This window comes from Haliotis rubra, unplaced genomic scaffold, assembly GCF_003918875.1.
Source record: "Haliotis rubra isolate DU_JTF1 unplaced genomic scaffold, ASM391887v1 Scf92, whole genome shotgun sequence".
Lineage (NCBI taxonomy): Eukaryota > Metazoa > Mollusca > Gastropoda > Lepetellida > Haliotidae > Haliotis > Haliotis rubra.
This window is the reverse complement of record NW_025767657.1, coordinates 1,230,321-1,247,722: the sequence shown is the minus strand read 5'-3', so window position 1 is coordinate 1,247,722 and position 17,402 is coordinate 1,230,321. Positions and strand designations below refer to the sequence as shown.

The window sequence follows — 17,402 nt, the reverse complement described above, 5'->3', positions numbered from 1 at the left end:
CGATATTTGCCCCAATGTTCCATACCAATATAACGATATTTGCCCCAATGTTCTATACCTATATAACGATATTTGCCCTAATGTTCGATACCCATATAACGATATTTGCCCCAATGTTCGATATACATATAATGTTATTTGCCCCAATGTTCGATACCCATATAACGATATTTGCCCTAATATTTGATACCCATATAACGATATTCCCCCCAATGTTTGTATCTACATGGCGATATTTGCCCCAATGTTCGATACACATTTCGATATTTGCCCCAATGTTCGATACACATATAACGATACTTGCCCCAATGTTCGATGCACATGGCGATATTTGCCCCAATGTTCGATATACATGTAACGATATTTGCCCCAATGTTCGATATACATATAACGATATTTACTCCAATGTTCGATTAACATGACGATATTTAAGCCAATGTTCGATACAAATGGCAATATTAACCCCAATCTTCGATACACGTTAACGTTAACTGCTGTACAGACGGTGGGTAGCCCAACTGTAACGGTGTTAGCCAGAAACCAACCTCCATTGGAAATCGTGTCCCATCCACGGTGTGTTCAGATCCCTCGGCATCGGTTTTACCCCAGTGAAAGTGGAGTTGGGCAGTGTTATAGTCGCCGGTCAGACCACCCCCCGGACACTTTGACCGCTGCCCCAGCAATATTCAACTGAGCTGAAAAACGAGACAGGACAGGTGAGAATAAACTGACATTACTCTTGAAGGAACTGAGTTTTTATAGTAACACCAGTAAATATATCTCACTAATCGAGAGTTGGAGTGTATAGAAGAAAATAAAAACACAACGAATATTGTGTGAGGGTGAGTGAGTGAGTCAATTTAGTTTTACGCCGCACTCGGCAATGTTCCAGCTATATGGAGGCGGTCTGTAAATAATCGAGTCTGGACCAGACAATCCAGTGATCAACAGCATGAGCATCGATCTACGCAAATGGGATACGATGACATGTCTAAACCAAGTCAGCGAGCCTGACCACTCGATCCCGTCAGTCGCCTCTTATGACCAGCATGGGTTTGCGTTATGTGCGCTTGTGACTTTCCAGTGATCAACAGCATGAGCATCGATATACACAATTGGGAACCGATGACATGTGTCAACCACGTCAGCAAGCCTGACCACCTGATCCTGTTAGTTGCCTCTTACGACAAGCATGGGTTACTGAAGATGAATTCTAGCCCTGATCTTCACGGGTTCCAAAAAGGTGAGTCTTGAAGGTTTTTTGTCAATGCACTTCGAGGACGGTTCGGTGCTAACGCTATCAACCATTGGTTTGTTTTCTCATTGCAGTGTATTAGCTAATTTAACAAGAAGACAAAGTAATCAATATCCCCCGCAATGGCAAAATACTCTTCATGATTATGTCTACGAGTTATGATCATGTCAAATATGTTGGTGTGTATATAGAAAAGTGGAAGGAGAGTATTGAAAGGTTTTTAAAGTTCTGCTCCAGAAAGGAGCACTATCACAAATTTCAGTCTATGTCAAACTTGCCATGGAAATGCCAAAAATATTTTATTCAGAAATCCAAAACTACCAAAAGGCACCAGTACACCACCAGATCTATGTATGTGCCAAGTTTGGTGAAGAAATATTGAACGGTTTTAGAGTTCTACTCCGGAAAAGACAAATGTGCACGGACGGACGAACGGACGCACGGACGGAGTCCATTTTAATACCGGAGTCCATTTTTATACAAGAAGCCCTGTATCAGCAATATCCTCACCTGTGTGGCCATTGTTGACAATGTTGAGAGACAGTCCTGTAGTGGTGTCAAATTTGGTCAGAGTGAAGGCGTCCATGGACGACATCAGGGTGTCAGTGGGGATAATGTTTATGGGAGACTGACTTGACATTCCGCATGTTGCGCTGACGTCGGCCCAGTGACTGGGGCCTACAGAGAAAACAGATCATGGCGTGAAGTGAATGAGACACTTTAATCGCGGAACAGTAATATTTCTTTTAACGAAAATCCGCATAAAACACAGATATTTGACCTGCAGTATACACGCTTAGGGGTTTCTAAAGACATGGTTACTATTAGCTTATATTTCCACAAGATGACATCCTTGAATATTGACAAAAACGCTCGGAAGCGATCGTGCGGAACATAGCATTCAGAATCGTTCGAGTTTTTTAGGTAAAGGTTCAAACGATATGTGCGAATGTTAACTTTCGCGATTTGGTAAGCTGTGTTCTGATTGTTCAGTCCAAAAGGTTAGCTGATGCGACCTTCTACTATGGTTTGTTAGACTGTGTATAGCAGTGTCAGAAAAATACTGAGCCTAAGCTTACTTAGACTGATGGAAATCACGATCATTGGATTTTGGCCTCTCTAAGGAACACAACTCGACAAAGCAAGAAGCCTGACCGGCCGTTAGCCCAATGTATGAAGGCCCAATGGGGTCACAATACAGTTCCGTTTTTATACAGGTTGTACCCATGATAACTTAAACACAAGCATTGAGATTATTAAATAATTCAAATTTGAATAAATCTTAAAAGCATACTTACCGTCAGAGCCGAAATAACCCCATGATGAGGCTCCTGCAAAGAACAAGAAGTGAATAAGTGCAATGATATTATATTGAAGAAATCATAAGTATATCGCCCAATCTTAGCATTTTGAAATATTACCTATTCTGCCCATCTCACTGATTCTAATTCCAATCACTTGTCACGGCGATACAATGTATGAACAATTCGAGAAGTTTCGCGGCCATTTTGAGTTTTTGATTTGCTGACATGTCTTTTTTTTGTTTATTTCGCCAAGTGAAATGAGCAGTCAGGGACATGTAACTTAACAGTTTTAGCGTCCGCTCGTCACTCGAGAAGTCAGAGTGCATTGCAAATTTCTATGTTTGTGTCATAAACTGAACAATGGCACATATTATCTGCTCTAGTACAAGTTAAATCCTTACAGATTATTAGATATAGAATATTTTCAATGTTTCTACTGTGACCGTTAGCGCAATAGATATCTTGTGTCTTACAACGTGGAAAATATGTCCCTAACGGAGCTCCGTAATGTAAGCTCCGTTCCTCTGCAGCTGGGAATATTTCGCGCGATGCATAACGTTTACGTTGCGCAGTTGTTTACGAAATATTCTTTACTCCTCTAAAACGATTCCATCCTTACACCAACGTCAACCAGGCTAGCCTTTCTCACGGCCCCTTAGACAAATGTTTAGTCTCTGAATATATAAAAATTTAAAAGTAACAAATAAACCCATTTATAATGAAAAAGAGGCCCAGTGTGATGGGAGATTCAGAACCTGAACCTGAGGAGTGAGTGAGTGAGTTTAGTTTACTCCGTTCTCAGCAATATTCCAGCTATATGACGGCGGTCCGTAAATAGTCGAGTCTGGACCAGACAACCCAGCGATCAACAGCATGAGCATCTACGCAATTGAGGTACGATGACATGTGTCAACCAAGTCAGCGAACCTGACCACCCGATCCCGTTAGCCGCCTCTTACGACAAGCATGGGTTACTGAAGATCAATTCTAACCCGGATCCCCACGGGTCTGAACCTGAGGACATATAGACTTGCTTCATTTAGAGCTTCCGCCTTGTAGGAACAGACAAGCAGCCCCTTAATAATTTCCATTAAGTCCCAAAATGTAGCAAGTGTAGATTTCCCCGGTCCCAGATCTTATTCTCCCGTCACTGTAGGGCTCCTTATATACTAAAACAAAGTTTCTCTATTAAGTGCCATTTAGAAGCTGGTGTGATGAAGAGGAACACTTATGGATAGACAACTTCTTTACCGCAATAAATGCGACGCATCGGTGTAGATGCTAACAATTTGTTTGTTTTATTGATATTATGTATAACAAGAGTGTGAGACATACTTTCTTCAATGACGACTTTATGTGGAAAGAAGGCGCCAATTCCATGTCAGTTTCTGTAGTCATGATAACCCCGGCTGACAGGGGGGCACGCTGCTGCTTAGAGATATCTCCCGTTAAATATACCCCCCATGAGACAAATGAATACGTTTGTTTCATATACAGTCTCAACTGTTTGTCTTATGTAATCATGCGAAGTCTGGCTTAACATCCTCTTGTTATAACGGCACAGACTGACGTCAAACTGAGGGGCTTAATGGGGGTGTTACATGTCAGTAGGCATTACTTGTTTCGACCTAGTCCCTCCCCAAAACCCCTTCCTTTAAAAATATGAAATAGATGAAAAATCAAACAAACCTATAAAAACCTATTAAAAATATTTTTTTTAGAAAATTAAAAAAATAATAACAAAATATTAATTTAATTTTTTTAGATAAAAATAATAGACTCAGGCAATGTTTACGAGAGTTCCTTAGTTATGCTAAGCAGTATACCCCTTCAGTACCCTCCTTTACGTACCAACGAAGGAATAATAAGTCTGTTTGTAAATGTGCAGCCAGCGTATAGCCTGCTGGCTGACATTAGAGATGTTCCGTTGTGGGAACGGTACAAGTGATATACAGACGCAGACATAAACTAGGGGACCTTCATTTGACATTCTAAGGAAGGGGGCGAGTGGTTGGGGGAGGGGCGATTGGCGTGTGCATTACGCATTGTGCACTTTACAGATGTCTAGAGCATCTAGCATTGTGCCCCACCCAGTAGCTCGGTCATAGTGACATTGTGCAGTAACCACCTTCGAATTATATTAATGTATATACTGATTACGTTTATAACGAACTCTCATTACGAACTGGCAGATATAACGAACACATTTTTCTGGTCCCGCTCACATGCTGTATATTTTACTCGAAATGTGTATAACGAACTACGGTTATGTCGAACTGAAATTAGTGGTCACTTGCAGTACATTTTAGTCGAAATGTCTATAACGAATTACGGTTAGTAGTAATTTGAGTTCGTCTTAACCGTAGTTTATTGAATACGTGGTTCGTGACTGCAGAATGTTTATTACATTTTCTGTACAGATGTTACTAGTTGTGGGGAATATTTAAACAAGCAGTTTCTTGTAGTGGTGGTCTGATTAATTGAAATAATCGAAGGTTGGTCGCAGTGACTAAACGACCAAGCAATCGATCATGTTTTCTCATAATCGAACACAAACAATTCTGGAACACTTGTTTACATTAACAATATTTTTCAAAAGGTTGGTTTTGTTTGTTACATTTGATGACCACTACAAGCTTGTTCCAAGTCATGGTTGAATTTATCTTCAAGACTCCAAGAAATTAAAGTTCCTAACCTACTAGTCATCCTTTAAAGATGTGAAATTTGCCAATGCCTTTTGTGCAATTTGCAAAAACACCAAAGAACTACAGGGTTTTGTCTTTATTTTTTTAGTTCATTAACAAAATAATCATGAAAATTTCATAAATGACGCTTACCAATTATTTTCGATGATTGATCGGTTGTAATGAACCAATCATCAATTGTGAGATTTTGACCAATTCCCAGCACTAGTTTCTTGACTATTAGTTGGCTTGTTGTTTATCGCCGCACTCAGCAGTATTCCAGCTATATGGCACCGGTCTGTAAATGATCGAGTCTGGACCAAAACATCCACTGATCAACAGCATGAGCATCGATATTAACTGACCCTTCCCTATAAGTAACTTCGGGGAAATATATATTGTATAAATCAGATTTATCTGAAGGCATGTCAAACCTGTCCCATGCATACTAGTATTACCGTGTCTACCACTATGAGCTTTAACGACACAGTCCCCATCAATAGCTCTAATTAAACACCTATTAATAGATGTTTTTCAAGGTTAATTGTTCGTTTCATTGTAAATTCAAGTCGCAAAGCTCCCAAACGGAACCAGGTGTTTATGTATATATCTTGTTTATAAACACATGTCAATTATGCGTCTTTAATTTTGAGAGTAATCAATTTCATGAAGCCAGTGTTATTCGGCCGCGTCAGTTAACATTAACAAATATCTATCGTCAAGAGATCTAAGGAAAAAATTCTCTTTAACCGGGGTCGATTTCACAGAGTTTGGAAGTGGCTTTTTGTCATCAGTGAAACTGGCTAAATATATCTGATGGGTTTTTCAAGTAGTGCAGATAAGGTGACCCGCCATATTGGAAGCAACTGTCATCAATGATATATATAAGCTGTCAAAAGTACACTGGTGAATGTTCTTTGCATAGCAAGGATGTAGATAGATTGCACCGCGCATTCGTGGTAAAAAATACATAAAAACATACACATGAATTAATTTGTGAATTGAGAGTGCTGACGATGAAATTTATTCATCAGTGAGAGTGATGACTTTAAATTTGCTTTGAACATGCTTTCTGTGGCACGATCCATTCGTAGGATTATGTCATTCGTAAGCCTATGATAAGCTTTAGTTACGACACCCGTAACGTTACGAACGCTCTGTAGATCGGGACCTAGTTATATCAGCTTAATGTGGGAGAAAACCCCTAAGTTACGCAGATCTTTCACATTTCCCGCTTTGTTGAAACCCACCAGCAGGCCATGGTTTCTGGGGCCCAATCCACAAAGCGTTCGTAACGTTACGACCTGTCGTAATTCGGTACTGTTTCATTGGATTACGAATGACGTAATGCTACGAACGTTTTGAGCATAAGGTCCCATCGTACCAATGGAACAGGGACGCTGCCCACAAAGCTTTCGTAGCGTTACGACCTGTCGTAACTCTATACCATATCATTGGCTTACAAATCACGTAATGTTACGAACGCTTTGTGCACAAGGTCCAGGCGTGCCTATGAAACAGGGCTAAATCCACAAAGCGTTCATAGCGTTACAACCCTATCGTAACTCTTTACTATATCATCTGCTTACGAATGGCGCAGTGTATAGGGTGTTTGGATTCAAGGCTAGCTATTCTCGAAACGTTCGTAGCCCTACGAACTTCTTAAGCCCATTGTTAACACATTAGCTAAGAGTTAAGTTAAGAATTCTTAGGGCTACGAACGTTTCGAGAATAAGGGCCCCGGGTTCCGATCCACAAAACGTTCGTAGCGCTACGACAGGTCTATGATAAACTGCACGTATGTTTTACATGAAATTCAGATCTTTTTCAAACAACGAATTATTAAGAATGGAATAACGGAGCTCTTGATTAGTGATTACCATTTCTTCTCTGTAAATGAAATCTTTGATGAAGATTAGTCACTGTAAACCGAACTGTATTTGGAATCTAAGCTTGCAACATGGAGGGACCTTGGGATAAGTTGCTGACGAAGGTGTTTAAGACCTCTGCAGTCACACAATGACAAAATTCAATAGCATGGAGTTGAACCCCCGGTCATCGCCAGTGGAGCTTGACCCGGGCTTGTTCAAGATCAACGAGACATGTGACATGTGAATACAGCATTGATACCCAGGTAACTTTCTTGTTACTAAATACACCCTCATTGTGAGATTTAGGCTGTGGGCAAATGAACGTTTACCGGTTTGGCCACTATCCCACAGCAAGCTCTCAGCTGGAAAGTATCGGAGGTTAACAGAGGGTAACTGACTGACATTTCAATCAGAAGGCACTATAAGCCAGACCATTTACTTCTTTATCTTTTGTATACATTCTGAATAGATTCTGGCGTCTTTCAAAGATATTTTCGCATGTTTATAGAAAGCGGTGTCTTGTGTACCATTCTATACTGGTCAAGCTTAAATTATTATTGATAATGGTCATTTGATATTTCCGTTCAAGAAAAATCACCTTTTACTTTATAGGAGGGGAACGGAATGATGGCCAAATTATTTTCTCATAATTTATCACAGTGTATGCAACTCGTTGACCCGTGGTGACCTCAGGTGGGTGTTGTTACTGACCGCATGAAAACATGATATAAGGGACGGTTGGGGGTCAAGGTTCAGGTGTATGGCCGCAAATTTGGACTGATAGGGCTATAGGAATATTATGACCATTGAGTTGGAATTGAGCAATTGGGCAGTGATGAATCTTTTAGTCGTTTCAGGATCCGCTCTCGCCGATTCTAATTCCAGAGCAGGATCCATTATTTGTTTTCGGTATATTCGTTTGTTTGCGGGGCGGTGGGGTAGCCCAGTGGTTAAAGCGTTGGCTCGTCACGCCGAAGACCCGGGTTCGAATCCCCACATCGGTACAATGTGTGAAGCCCATTTTCTGGTGTCCCCCGCCGTGATGTTGCTGGAATATTGCTAAAAGCGGCGTAAAACCAAAACTCAGTCAGTAAGGCAGTCGTTTGTTTGCTTTTGTTGGTTGTTAAACGACACAACAGGAACAATCCCTCCATATGATGGCGGGACGTAGATAATAGACCTGTGATTGATATCATGAGCATCGATCCTACACAACTGAGAAACCATCAAAGGCGGGGTTGGTCTAAGCTATGTCAACAGCACGTATGTTTTACATGAAATTCAGGTCAGTTTCAAAAGACAAATTATAAAGAATGCAGGGAGCAAAGGTCCAAATCTCCCAACTAAAACTTCGAAGTGAGAAAGGCTATGACGAACCTTGTGAATGTCACAGTGCTCCCCCAAGATATTATTTACCCAGCATGTGTTGGAACAGTCACTAAACTAACAAGGCGTGTCTTATGTTGTGACAGTCTAAAAAACCTTAAACAACAATATACATTACAACTAAAATATATGGCTTAAAGTGGCACCGCTCAAAAATGAATATGTATATGTATGAAGATTTCGAAATCGGGCGGTGGGGTTGCCTAGTGGTTAAAGCGTTGGCTCGTCACGCCGAAGACCCGGGTTCGAATCCCCACATTGGTACAATGTGTGAAGCCCATTTCTGGTGTCCACCGCCGTGATGTTGCTGAAATATAGCTAAAAGCGGCGTAAAACCAAAACTCAGCCAGTCAGTCAGATTTCGAAATCAGTAAAGCTTTGCGTCGTAAATTGCTCTCTGAAGTTACCTCCCTTAAACATGCTGGATTTGGTAGAGGAGGGTTCGATTCCTAAGTTGGTGATGTTCACGTCGAGCAGTACCGTACAGTTACAACTGCTTCACACAGGGGGTAACGGAATACGAAAGTTTCCTTCGACATAGGTTGAAAGATTACGAGTACTCAACTTCGTTCTAAATCTTTCGCTGGTATAGGGTGAACTCGATTCGGACAACAAAATACATCAACAAAACAACTTTGACGATTATGGTAACATTTAAGGTATAACTTTCGTTAATTCTAATTTAAAAATCATAACGAATATAGCCTGCTTTATTAATACGGGGGTGGTGGGGTAGCCAAGGGGTTAAAGCGCTCGCTCGAAGACCCGGGTTCGATTCCCCACATGGTTGCAATGTGTGATTTATTTTTAAGCCAATTTCTCGTGTCCCCAGCCAGGTGCGTAGCTACCATTATAAAAAGCCCGGGGTTATACATGATTGTTGCTAAAAAGGTTGGGCAAGCCCTCAATACTGTCTAAATATAAATTGAAGCTTTGCAACATGTCGGGCTTACACGACAAAATGGCTTGTTACGCGCCTGCCTGTCGTGATATCGCTGGAATATTGCTAAAAGCGGCGTAATACTAAACTCACTCACTCACTGTTAATACAAATTTTATGAATTTCAGAGGTGACCCCTTTAAAGCACTTCACCCGGGTGAGGTGAGCTGTATTTCTTCCACGGCCCCCTATTATAAAGAACAGAGTAAACTCTACTGATGCCTTTTGCAAATATTTAGATTTTGAAATGATATATCTTTCAATCTCTGGGCTTTTATGACAGGTACGGACAGTGTGTACACAATTCACAACACAATCGGTTCCTGGAGCCGATCACGCATGCTATTATTGTAGCAGATAGTGAAGGGTAATACATTATTTGTGTGGCGGATGAAAATATATGGCTTCCCAGAAACTGCTGCGTGAGCGGCGTCCTATTTCTCTTGCGATACAGACATCGATCACATGGACAAATTTGACATCTGTTCGGTCCACGTCGGTCATTCACGTATCGGGTATACAATCAGCAAATACTGGGCATATGTGGAACATACGTGGCATGTACATTCAGCATACATCGACCAAATAAGAACTAGAAAATAAGCAAGTGTGTTGCAACATTTGGGATTGCACTTTCTTAGAAAAGTTCAAGTTCTAATATATACTTTTTGAGTCCCATCAGGAATCAGAACCCACATTCTCAGAGTCAGGCACCAGTTCGTCAGCAGTTAAATCCAATGTTGTGATAACTAAGCCAATAATAGCAGTGATTCGAGATTTGAATACACTATCCTGTGATTCGAAGGGCCACAACTCTGCATAGCAAATTAGACGACTGGGACTGGTTTAGCCATCAGCTCGTCATTTAAAAAGTGTCAGATTTAAATAAACACTAATCGCGGGGCCCTAAACACAATATATTGTTTTGTTGCTTGTATTTCAAGAACACTGTAGTTCACATTCCATTACAGAGGGGATTGAGTGAGTGATTGAATGAGTGAGTAAAAGAGTGAGTGGGTTCATTTTTACGCCGCTTTTAGCAATATTTCAGCAATATCACTGCGATGGACACCAGAAACGGGCTTCACACATTGCACCCGTGTTGGGAATCGAACCCAGGCCTTCAGCGTGACGAGCGGACGCTTTAACCACTGGGCTACCCCACCGCCCCTGTTCCATTAAAGAAAAGATCACAGTGTGTTTGGACACTTGGTCATACCTCATAACATCTTGACCATCCTGCTCTTTGTACCGGAAGTACTTTAAGAAGCCGGAAGCCAACAGCTGGAAGTCGATAACAACGTATTCGGAAGTTCTTAATATTCGGACACTTCACAGCTGCCCACTAACGGGAAAAGAGGGGAGGGCGATCTGCATAGGACAGGGGTGAATTGACATATCTTATTTCCTATCCGACACTAAGATATCCTTGAGGTGGGAACTGCGTGAAAATGTAAGATGTCGGTCACTAGGATACAACTTGTGACCGTGAGGATTTCTTGTCGCCAATGAGCGTGTAGTGTTATTCTTGCTCTGTCCAGGATTTGAGTGAGTGAGTGAGTAAGGTTTTACACCGCTTTTAGCAATATTCCAGCAATATCAAGGTGGGAGACACCAGAAATAGGCTCCAAACATGGTTTGAATCGAACCGGGCCTTCCTAGCGAACTAACGCTTTAACCATAAGGAACCCACAATCAAAAACCACAATAAACCACTTGACCTTCATTTGAGATTCTTTCAACGTGATAAGTTAGCGAGACCTATTCTTCCCACAGGCTCGCGAGAGTAAGGCTCTAATATACCTGACCACGTTCGGACTCCTGTGAGACCAGGTTGGTTTCTAGCGAGCGTATGCAGCAATAGCTATCTCCCCAAACAATAAAGCCCAAAGAAATGCCCGTTGCTAAAGCGCAAAGAGATGCTCGTTTCTGAAGCTGCTGCCGTCGGGCTTAACCAAAGATTCGTTTTTATTTAGGTTTTTTTTATATCTTAGATGTAAAGGAAAGAGAGTTGATAAAACCTATGCCTTGGGGTGAACACATCAGTCTCTGTTCAGTTGATATCATCTATTCCCATGGGAACAGACACATGAGCGCTGTGAGAGTATATCTAGACTTGTCAGTGTGGTACGATGCTATTATTTAATCGTACATAATTAATATTAATCCCTAGCTGTCACAAATGATATTGTTGAGATGAATTATAGATTAGTATGATAAAATGATTGTAGTTCGTTACACCCACACATAAATATATATATTGTCAACTTCCATTTTGTTGAAGTCTTTAACTATACAATGCAACTATTACTTAAAGCACCCCACCAAACTCTGACCTTTCACGGTCTATCGAGTCAACTAAAGTTTCTCGATCAGACAGATCCTGCTCGTGCATAAAAACAGGACAACGCCGTACCACTCGGCACACCTCACTCCGCATTGTACGTAACGGAATTAACCGACACGAACCGAATTAACACCTTCCTGATTCGGAAAGTAACCCATGTATAAACAAGCGGAGTTCACTGTGATGTAATAGCCATCCGCACACACAATAACAAACAGACAGACAGACAGACAGAGTTAAAACATGAAATAAAACAGTACAAACAAAAATTATAAACCTAATTTTTGGATCACCAGTCTTCATTGTGACATAAGGGCTCGTCCATTTGATGTTCAAGGTTTGGGCGGGGAGCATTTTGGTTTGAGATGACGTCATTATAACTTTTTGAATGTTTAGGAGCTCAGTCATTTTTTTAAACACCACCAGGTGCTATTTTTTAACAATTAAAATGAATTTTTGGACCCAATATAGTTCTCTTTACAAGATGGCCAGGTCACACAGGTCTCAGAGGTTAAACAGGTCACGTGTTCAGGCCATTATTCTTGCATCACGTGCTAGCAATGCTTTTTTTATTGCAGTTAAATATTGCCTGATATAGACACGTACAAGCCCCGCGGTTATTTAGAAAGACGTTTTCATTTATCGATATCGGAATCCTGAAAATATCTCCCACTACGTTGCTGTCAGCAGTGTGTGGCTCGACTGGTTTTGCCTGCCGATGAAATGTCTTGATAAATATACGATAATCCTCACATTTACCAGACCTCAAAATACGATGAATCAGATCCCCTGGTAACAGATTAATTAAACTGATAGCTTCATCCAAATCCGGGTCCTTTCACATTTTCACTGTCTTTTTGAAGCTTTTCTTCTTATTTATTTTTTATTATATAGAACGACTTTATTTTTTTCCGATTATATTGAAATCTCGTTAATGCGGACGGTAAAGTCATATTTAAGAAATATCCCGGATTAACAAAGTGTGTTATTATTGAATCACCAATAGTAGTTGTACGGAAATAGGATTTCAGGAATTATGTTGTCCGGATTAAAGGGGTTGTCAGTCAACAACTCTGAAAGAATATGGAGTGAGTGAGTTTAGTTTTACGACGCTTTTAGCAATATTCCACGGCGGGATATACCAGAAATGGGCTCCACACAGTGTACCCATGTGGGAATCGAACCCGGGTCTTCGGCGTGACGAGCGAACGCTTTAACTACTAGGCTAACCCACAACTCAAATGAATATGGTGAGGTGAGGTGAAATTGGGTTTAACGTCGTGCTTGAGAATATTTCGCTCATATGACGACGTGCATGCGTGTGTATGTGTATGTGCGGCTGCTTGTACTAGCCCAGACTGAAGCTGGTTTTATAGTGCTAGCCCACTGAGATACCATGCCGTAGTGAAGCATGAATACCCCACTCAGACACATTATACTGACTCCGAGCCGACCAGTCCTTGTTGTACCCATTAATGCCGAGCGCCAGGCAGGGACCAACAAGTACCATATTTTAACGTCTTTTGGTATGACGCGGTCGGGGATCGAACCCGCGACCTTCTGCTCTCCGGGCGGACGCTCTAACCACTACACCACGGAGGCGGTCAAATGAATATGGAAGGATTGGCACAGTAAAGTGTTCTTAATACACTGTCTAACAAAGAGCATGGAATTAGTTCTCTCCTATTTTTCAGATACGTTAAATCATTAGAATCTGGGACAGAAAAACAAGTTACATTCCTGAGATGTCGTGAATTCCCGTAACCAAGACAAGAGGAGCCTGCGATCAGAACAGGCATGTTCAATCACTTGTATCTCGGGTAACAAAGGTAACTTTCCCCAGATCTCGCAAATTCCCGTCACATATGCCGTGTAAGGCTACAGAACAGACTGCTTTCCGCACAACTGACAAACAGCCCGCTTTGGGATACAGCGATGGCAGACACTTAACATATACAGGAAGCAGATGTTTGTGGGCTGTGTAAACCCTTTGTAAACAAAGCTCGCTTTCCTTGATGAATAGTATATATTAATTAAAACATGCACTTACGGGGCTTGCATGACGTGTACAACAGCCCCTATCGAGCAGTTTCATCACTCCGATGCCGACTTCAAGCTATTCTGGTGAAAGTAGCAAGGTGGGGATGTTTGAATAAGCTTAAAGTCCTCTTCAGCATGTTACCCCTTGAAAACGTAAATGGTAATTAGATAGAATGAACACTGCAAGCTTTCGGGTTGTTACAAACTTGAAATAGGTAGAGTATGTTAAAAAACGCTCTGATTTAATTTAACAGAATTAACGGCTCCTGTGACGAGGTAGTACTTGTACAGTGAGCAGCAATGTAGCGTGAGTGAGTTAAAGTTGTGTTACACAGCTATCAACGATGTTCGACCTATGTACCAACGTCCTGGAAATTACCGAGTTTGAACCAGACAATCAAGTGATTGAAAACATGATCACATATAGTAGATGTATTGGGTATCAAACCCGTATCTTCGGTGTGAAGAGCGAACGCTAGAACTACTAGGGCCCAAAGCCCCTGTCACTGGAAACAGTTTATGTTTCTGTATGTTTAGACAGAGAAGGAACACCAAAAATGTCTTCAGACCAACACTTGCGTATGTATTGTAGATTCTGTTCTCTGAGGTAGCCTAGTAGTCAAAGCATTCGCTCGTTACGCCGAAGGCCCGGGTTCGATTCCCCACATGCGCACAATGTGTGAAGCCCATTTCTGGTGTCCTGCGCCGTGATATTGCTGGAATATTGCTAAACTCGCTCGCTCGCTCACTCACTCAACTCTCACTCACTCACTCCAACAGCATCTGGTCCGTTACGCGAATTCTCTGACAGATATTTACCAATGGAAAAAACACGTTTTCCTAAATCCCTTGATATTGAACACTTATATCCAAATTCCATCGCGGGCGAGCTCGTTATCGTTACCATATGTGGTCTTTCCGGCATTCTGGGATCTTAAAACAATTGTAACCGACTGAGAGAAAACAGATACTTTGCTTTGTCGAGAGCAGACAGGTGAGGTTATCTAGAGCAAACACGACCAAAGCGAGTTAATGCATTTTGTATGGGGCATTTCCATATCTGAGTAATCACGAAGTCCAATTTTGGTGGAATTCTTCATTTGTCAAAAGTCTGTGTTACAATACTTGACTGTTGTTCTGGCAACACTGTTACGGTTGACGTAACAACAGAAAAGTGGCAACAACGGCAACAGCGGCCAACGTTTGTCCAAGATAAGAGTTCTGGAGATTAGAGTGTTAAGAGTTGCCATACCTCGCAATTAAGAGATTAGCTTGCTGTGTTCCCATACCATATGTTCCGATCCCGTCTGCCGAAACAGTTACTAAAGTATTTCCCACAATTGCTGCCAAAAAAAAAATAATACATGTGGTGTTTCTTCAATACATGTGGTGTTTCTTCAATACATGTGGTGTTTCTTCAATACATGTGGTGTTTCTTCATTACATGTGGTGTTTCTTCAATACGTGTGGTGTTTCTTCCGAGGTATTGAGTCCAGAGCTTCGTCCATCATGACTGTTGACCATTTCTGGAGTCACCCAAGGTGATATTACTAGAATATTGCTCAGGGGCGGATGCAGCTTTTTGAGAAAGGGTGAAGTGTGTGTGCGTGGGTGCGCGCACCATTGAGAAAAGTGGGGTGCACATTTCATTTTCACCCGAGTTTCAGTGGTCATTGAACAAACTTTCAGGACAAAATGGGGGTGGGGGTGGGGTGGTGCACCCCTTCACCCCCCTCTGAATCCGCCTATGTTGCTAATAACTGTGTTAGAGCCAGAGAGCGAGGGAGGGTTTTCTCGTGATTTAACTTTTTCGCATGTCCACTAAAAAGAGGTAGTTTTGAGCGTGTCATCATACGACCTTGGAGGGCACCGCCACTTACTTCCTGGTCTAGATTCTAAATCTTGCGGGTTGTATTCCCAACAGTACAATGGACTAGTAACCTAGAGTCAAGAACTGATATCTTCCCACTTGTGTCAAAAATGGAATTACCCATGTCTGACATCATCGACACCACAGATTTGACATTTGAAATTAGAATGAAACAAATGATATTAACGGGATAGATAAATGTTGAAAGTCTTTCCCAACATATCAAACATCAAGAATGAGGACTATTTGTATGGATATACACCTTCTTTTTTCTATATAGGCGACGTTTCGACATAGATTCTAATGTCGTTGTCAAGCATATCAAACATCAGTTTATGTACTTGAGGAGAGAGAGAGAATTAAGATATAATTCGAAAAATGGAATTTCAGGAATAATTAATGAACAGACCCATGCTAGTCCCGCCCCTGATATAATTGGAAAATGGCGCCATGGGTGCTTCAAGGCACGCTGGTAAACAGTTTATTTGCAGTGTAAACGTTGATTTCGTTTGGCAGAAATACGATTTGTAGCAGACGTAATGGGGTCAGCAATTGACCTGCCGAACAGGACCCCTTTTTACGTACATCTGACAAGACCACATAGGTGTACATTTAACACGCTCGCGGTTTCCAGTCACGAATTTCGGAGGGGGGATATGGAAGGGCGGTTACTTTCCACTGGCGACGTGAAATCGTTTACAGTTATCGGCGGACATGTTCGTCGCAGTGGGAACCGACTTTGTCAGATGGCTGTGGTAAATATGTGAAACATGTGTAGTTTGTTTTTTAGCATAAAAAATGATGGCATTAGGTGCACGAGGAAAATAAAACGTAATTCGATAATGGATATGTTTGTAAGGACATGAGAATTGGAATATATGTTTCTCGTTATTGTTGATATTTCACAAACGATTTGATTTCACGACGATGAAAGGTTCTCGGTTACTAGTAGTTTAATTTTAAACGCCCATATTCAGCAATATTACAAATGTAAGACACGGCCAGTAAACATCTGATTCTTTGTCCCAAATTCGGTGATTCATATTTTGAACTCCAATCAACGATCAGTCACCGTCATTATGAGTTTGATGAATGTAAAGATTGTCCGTATTTTATTGAAAGAGTTCTGGCCCCTATTCTCGAAACGTTCGTAGCCCTAAGAATTCTTAACTTTGATCGTAGCCAATGTGTTAAGAATGGGCTTAAGAAGTTCGTAGGGCTACGAACGTTTCGAGAATAGATATCTTGTTTCACTCCCTATCTTATTATATTTTGGACGATTTTGAGTTAATGTTCGACATTTGTGACCTGATTATTTTGTAAACAAACTTCTGCTGAGAAATCTTTCTGAATAAACATGCCAGCAAATATTCACAAACATTTCTCCCCTTATGCAACCATATCTGATTTGTATCGCAAAAAGGACGTTCGTATCCTAGCAACTGGAAAAGTGATGAAACTTATTACTATACTTCTATTCTACTATACCGTCCGAAGAAAGTAGACATTCATTAAAGGCATATTTCCTCACAGTACCCTACATGATCTAAATACACACAGATTAGATGCTATACCAAGTAGCTGTACCAGATTTGGTCAATCCTCGAGTCTGGTGTCCATGGTAACCCATGTCTACACGTGAAGCCAGACCAACTTATTTTCCTCCTCCCATAAGCCAACGGTTGGCTAATGAAACAGAAAGCGT

General features: G+C 41.2%; 1 protein-coding gene across 1 annotated transcript in view; it reads right to left on the bottom strand.

Annotated features, from left to right (window-relative positions):
* Nucleotides 1–17,402, bottom strand: part of LOC124264337 (carbonic anhydrase-like) — a 33,897-nt gene that overhangs the window by 4,988 nt on the left and 11,507 nt on the right. The window contains exons 2-4 of the mRNA XM_046699093.1: nucleotides 2,554–2,586; nucleotides 1,766–1,933; nucleotides 546–688 (exon numbers count right to left, since the gene is read on the bottom strand). Coding sequence (XP_046555049.1) covers nucleotides 546–688; nucleotides 1,766–1,933; nucleotides 2,554–2,586 — 344 coding nt within the window. The remainder of the gene's footprint in view (nucleotides 1–545; nucleotides 689–1,765; nucleotides 1,934–2,553; nucleotides 2,587–17,402) is intronic.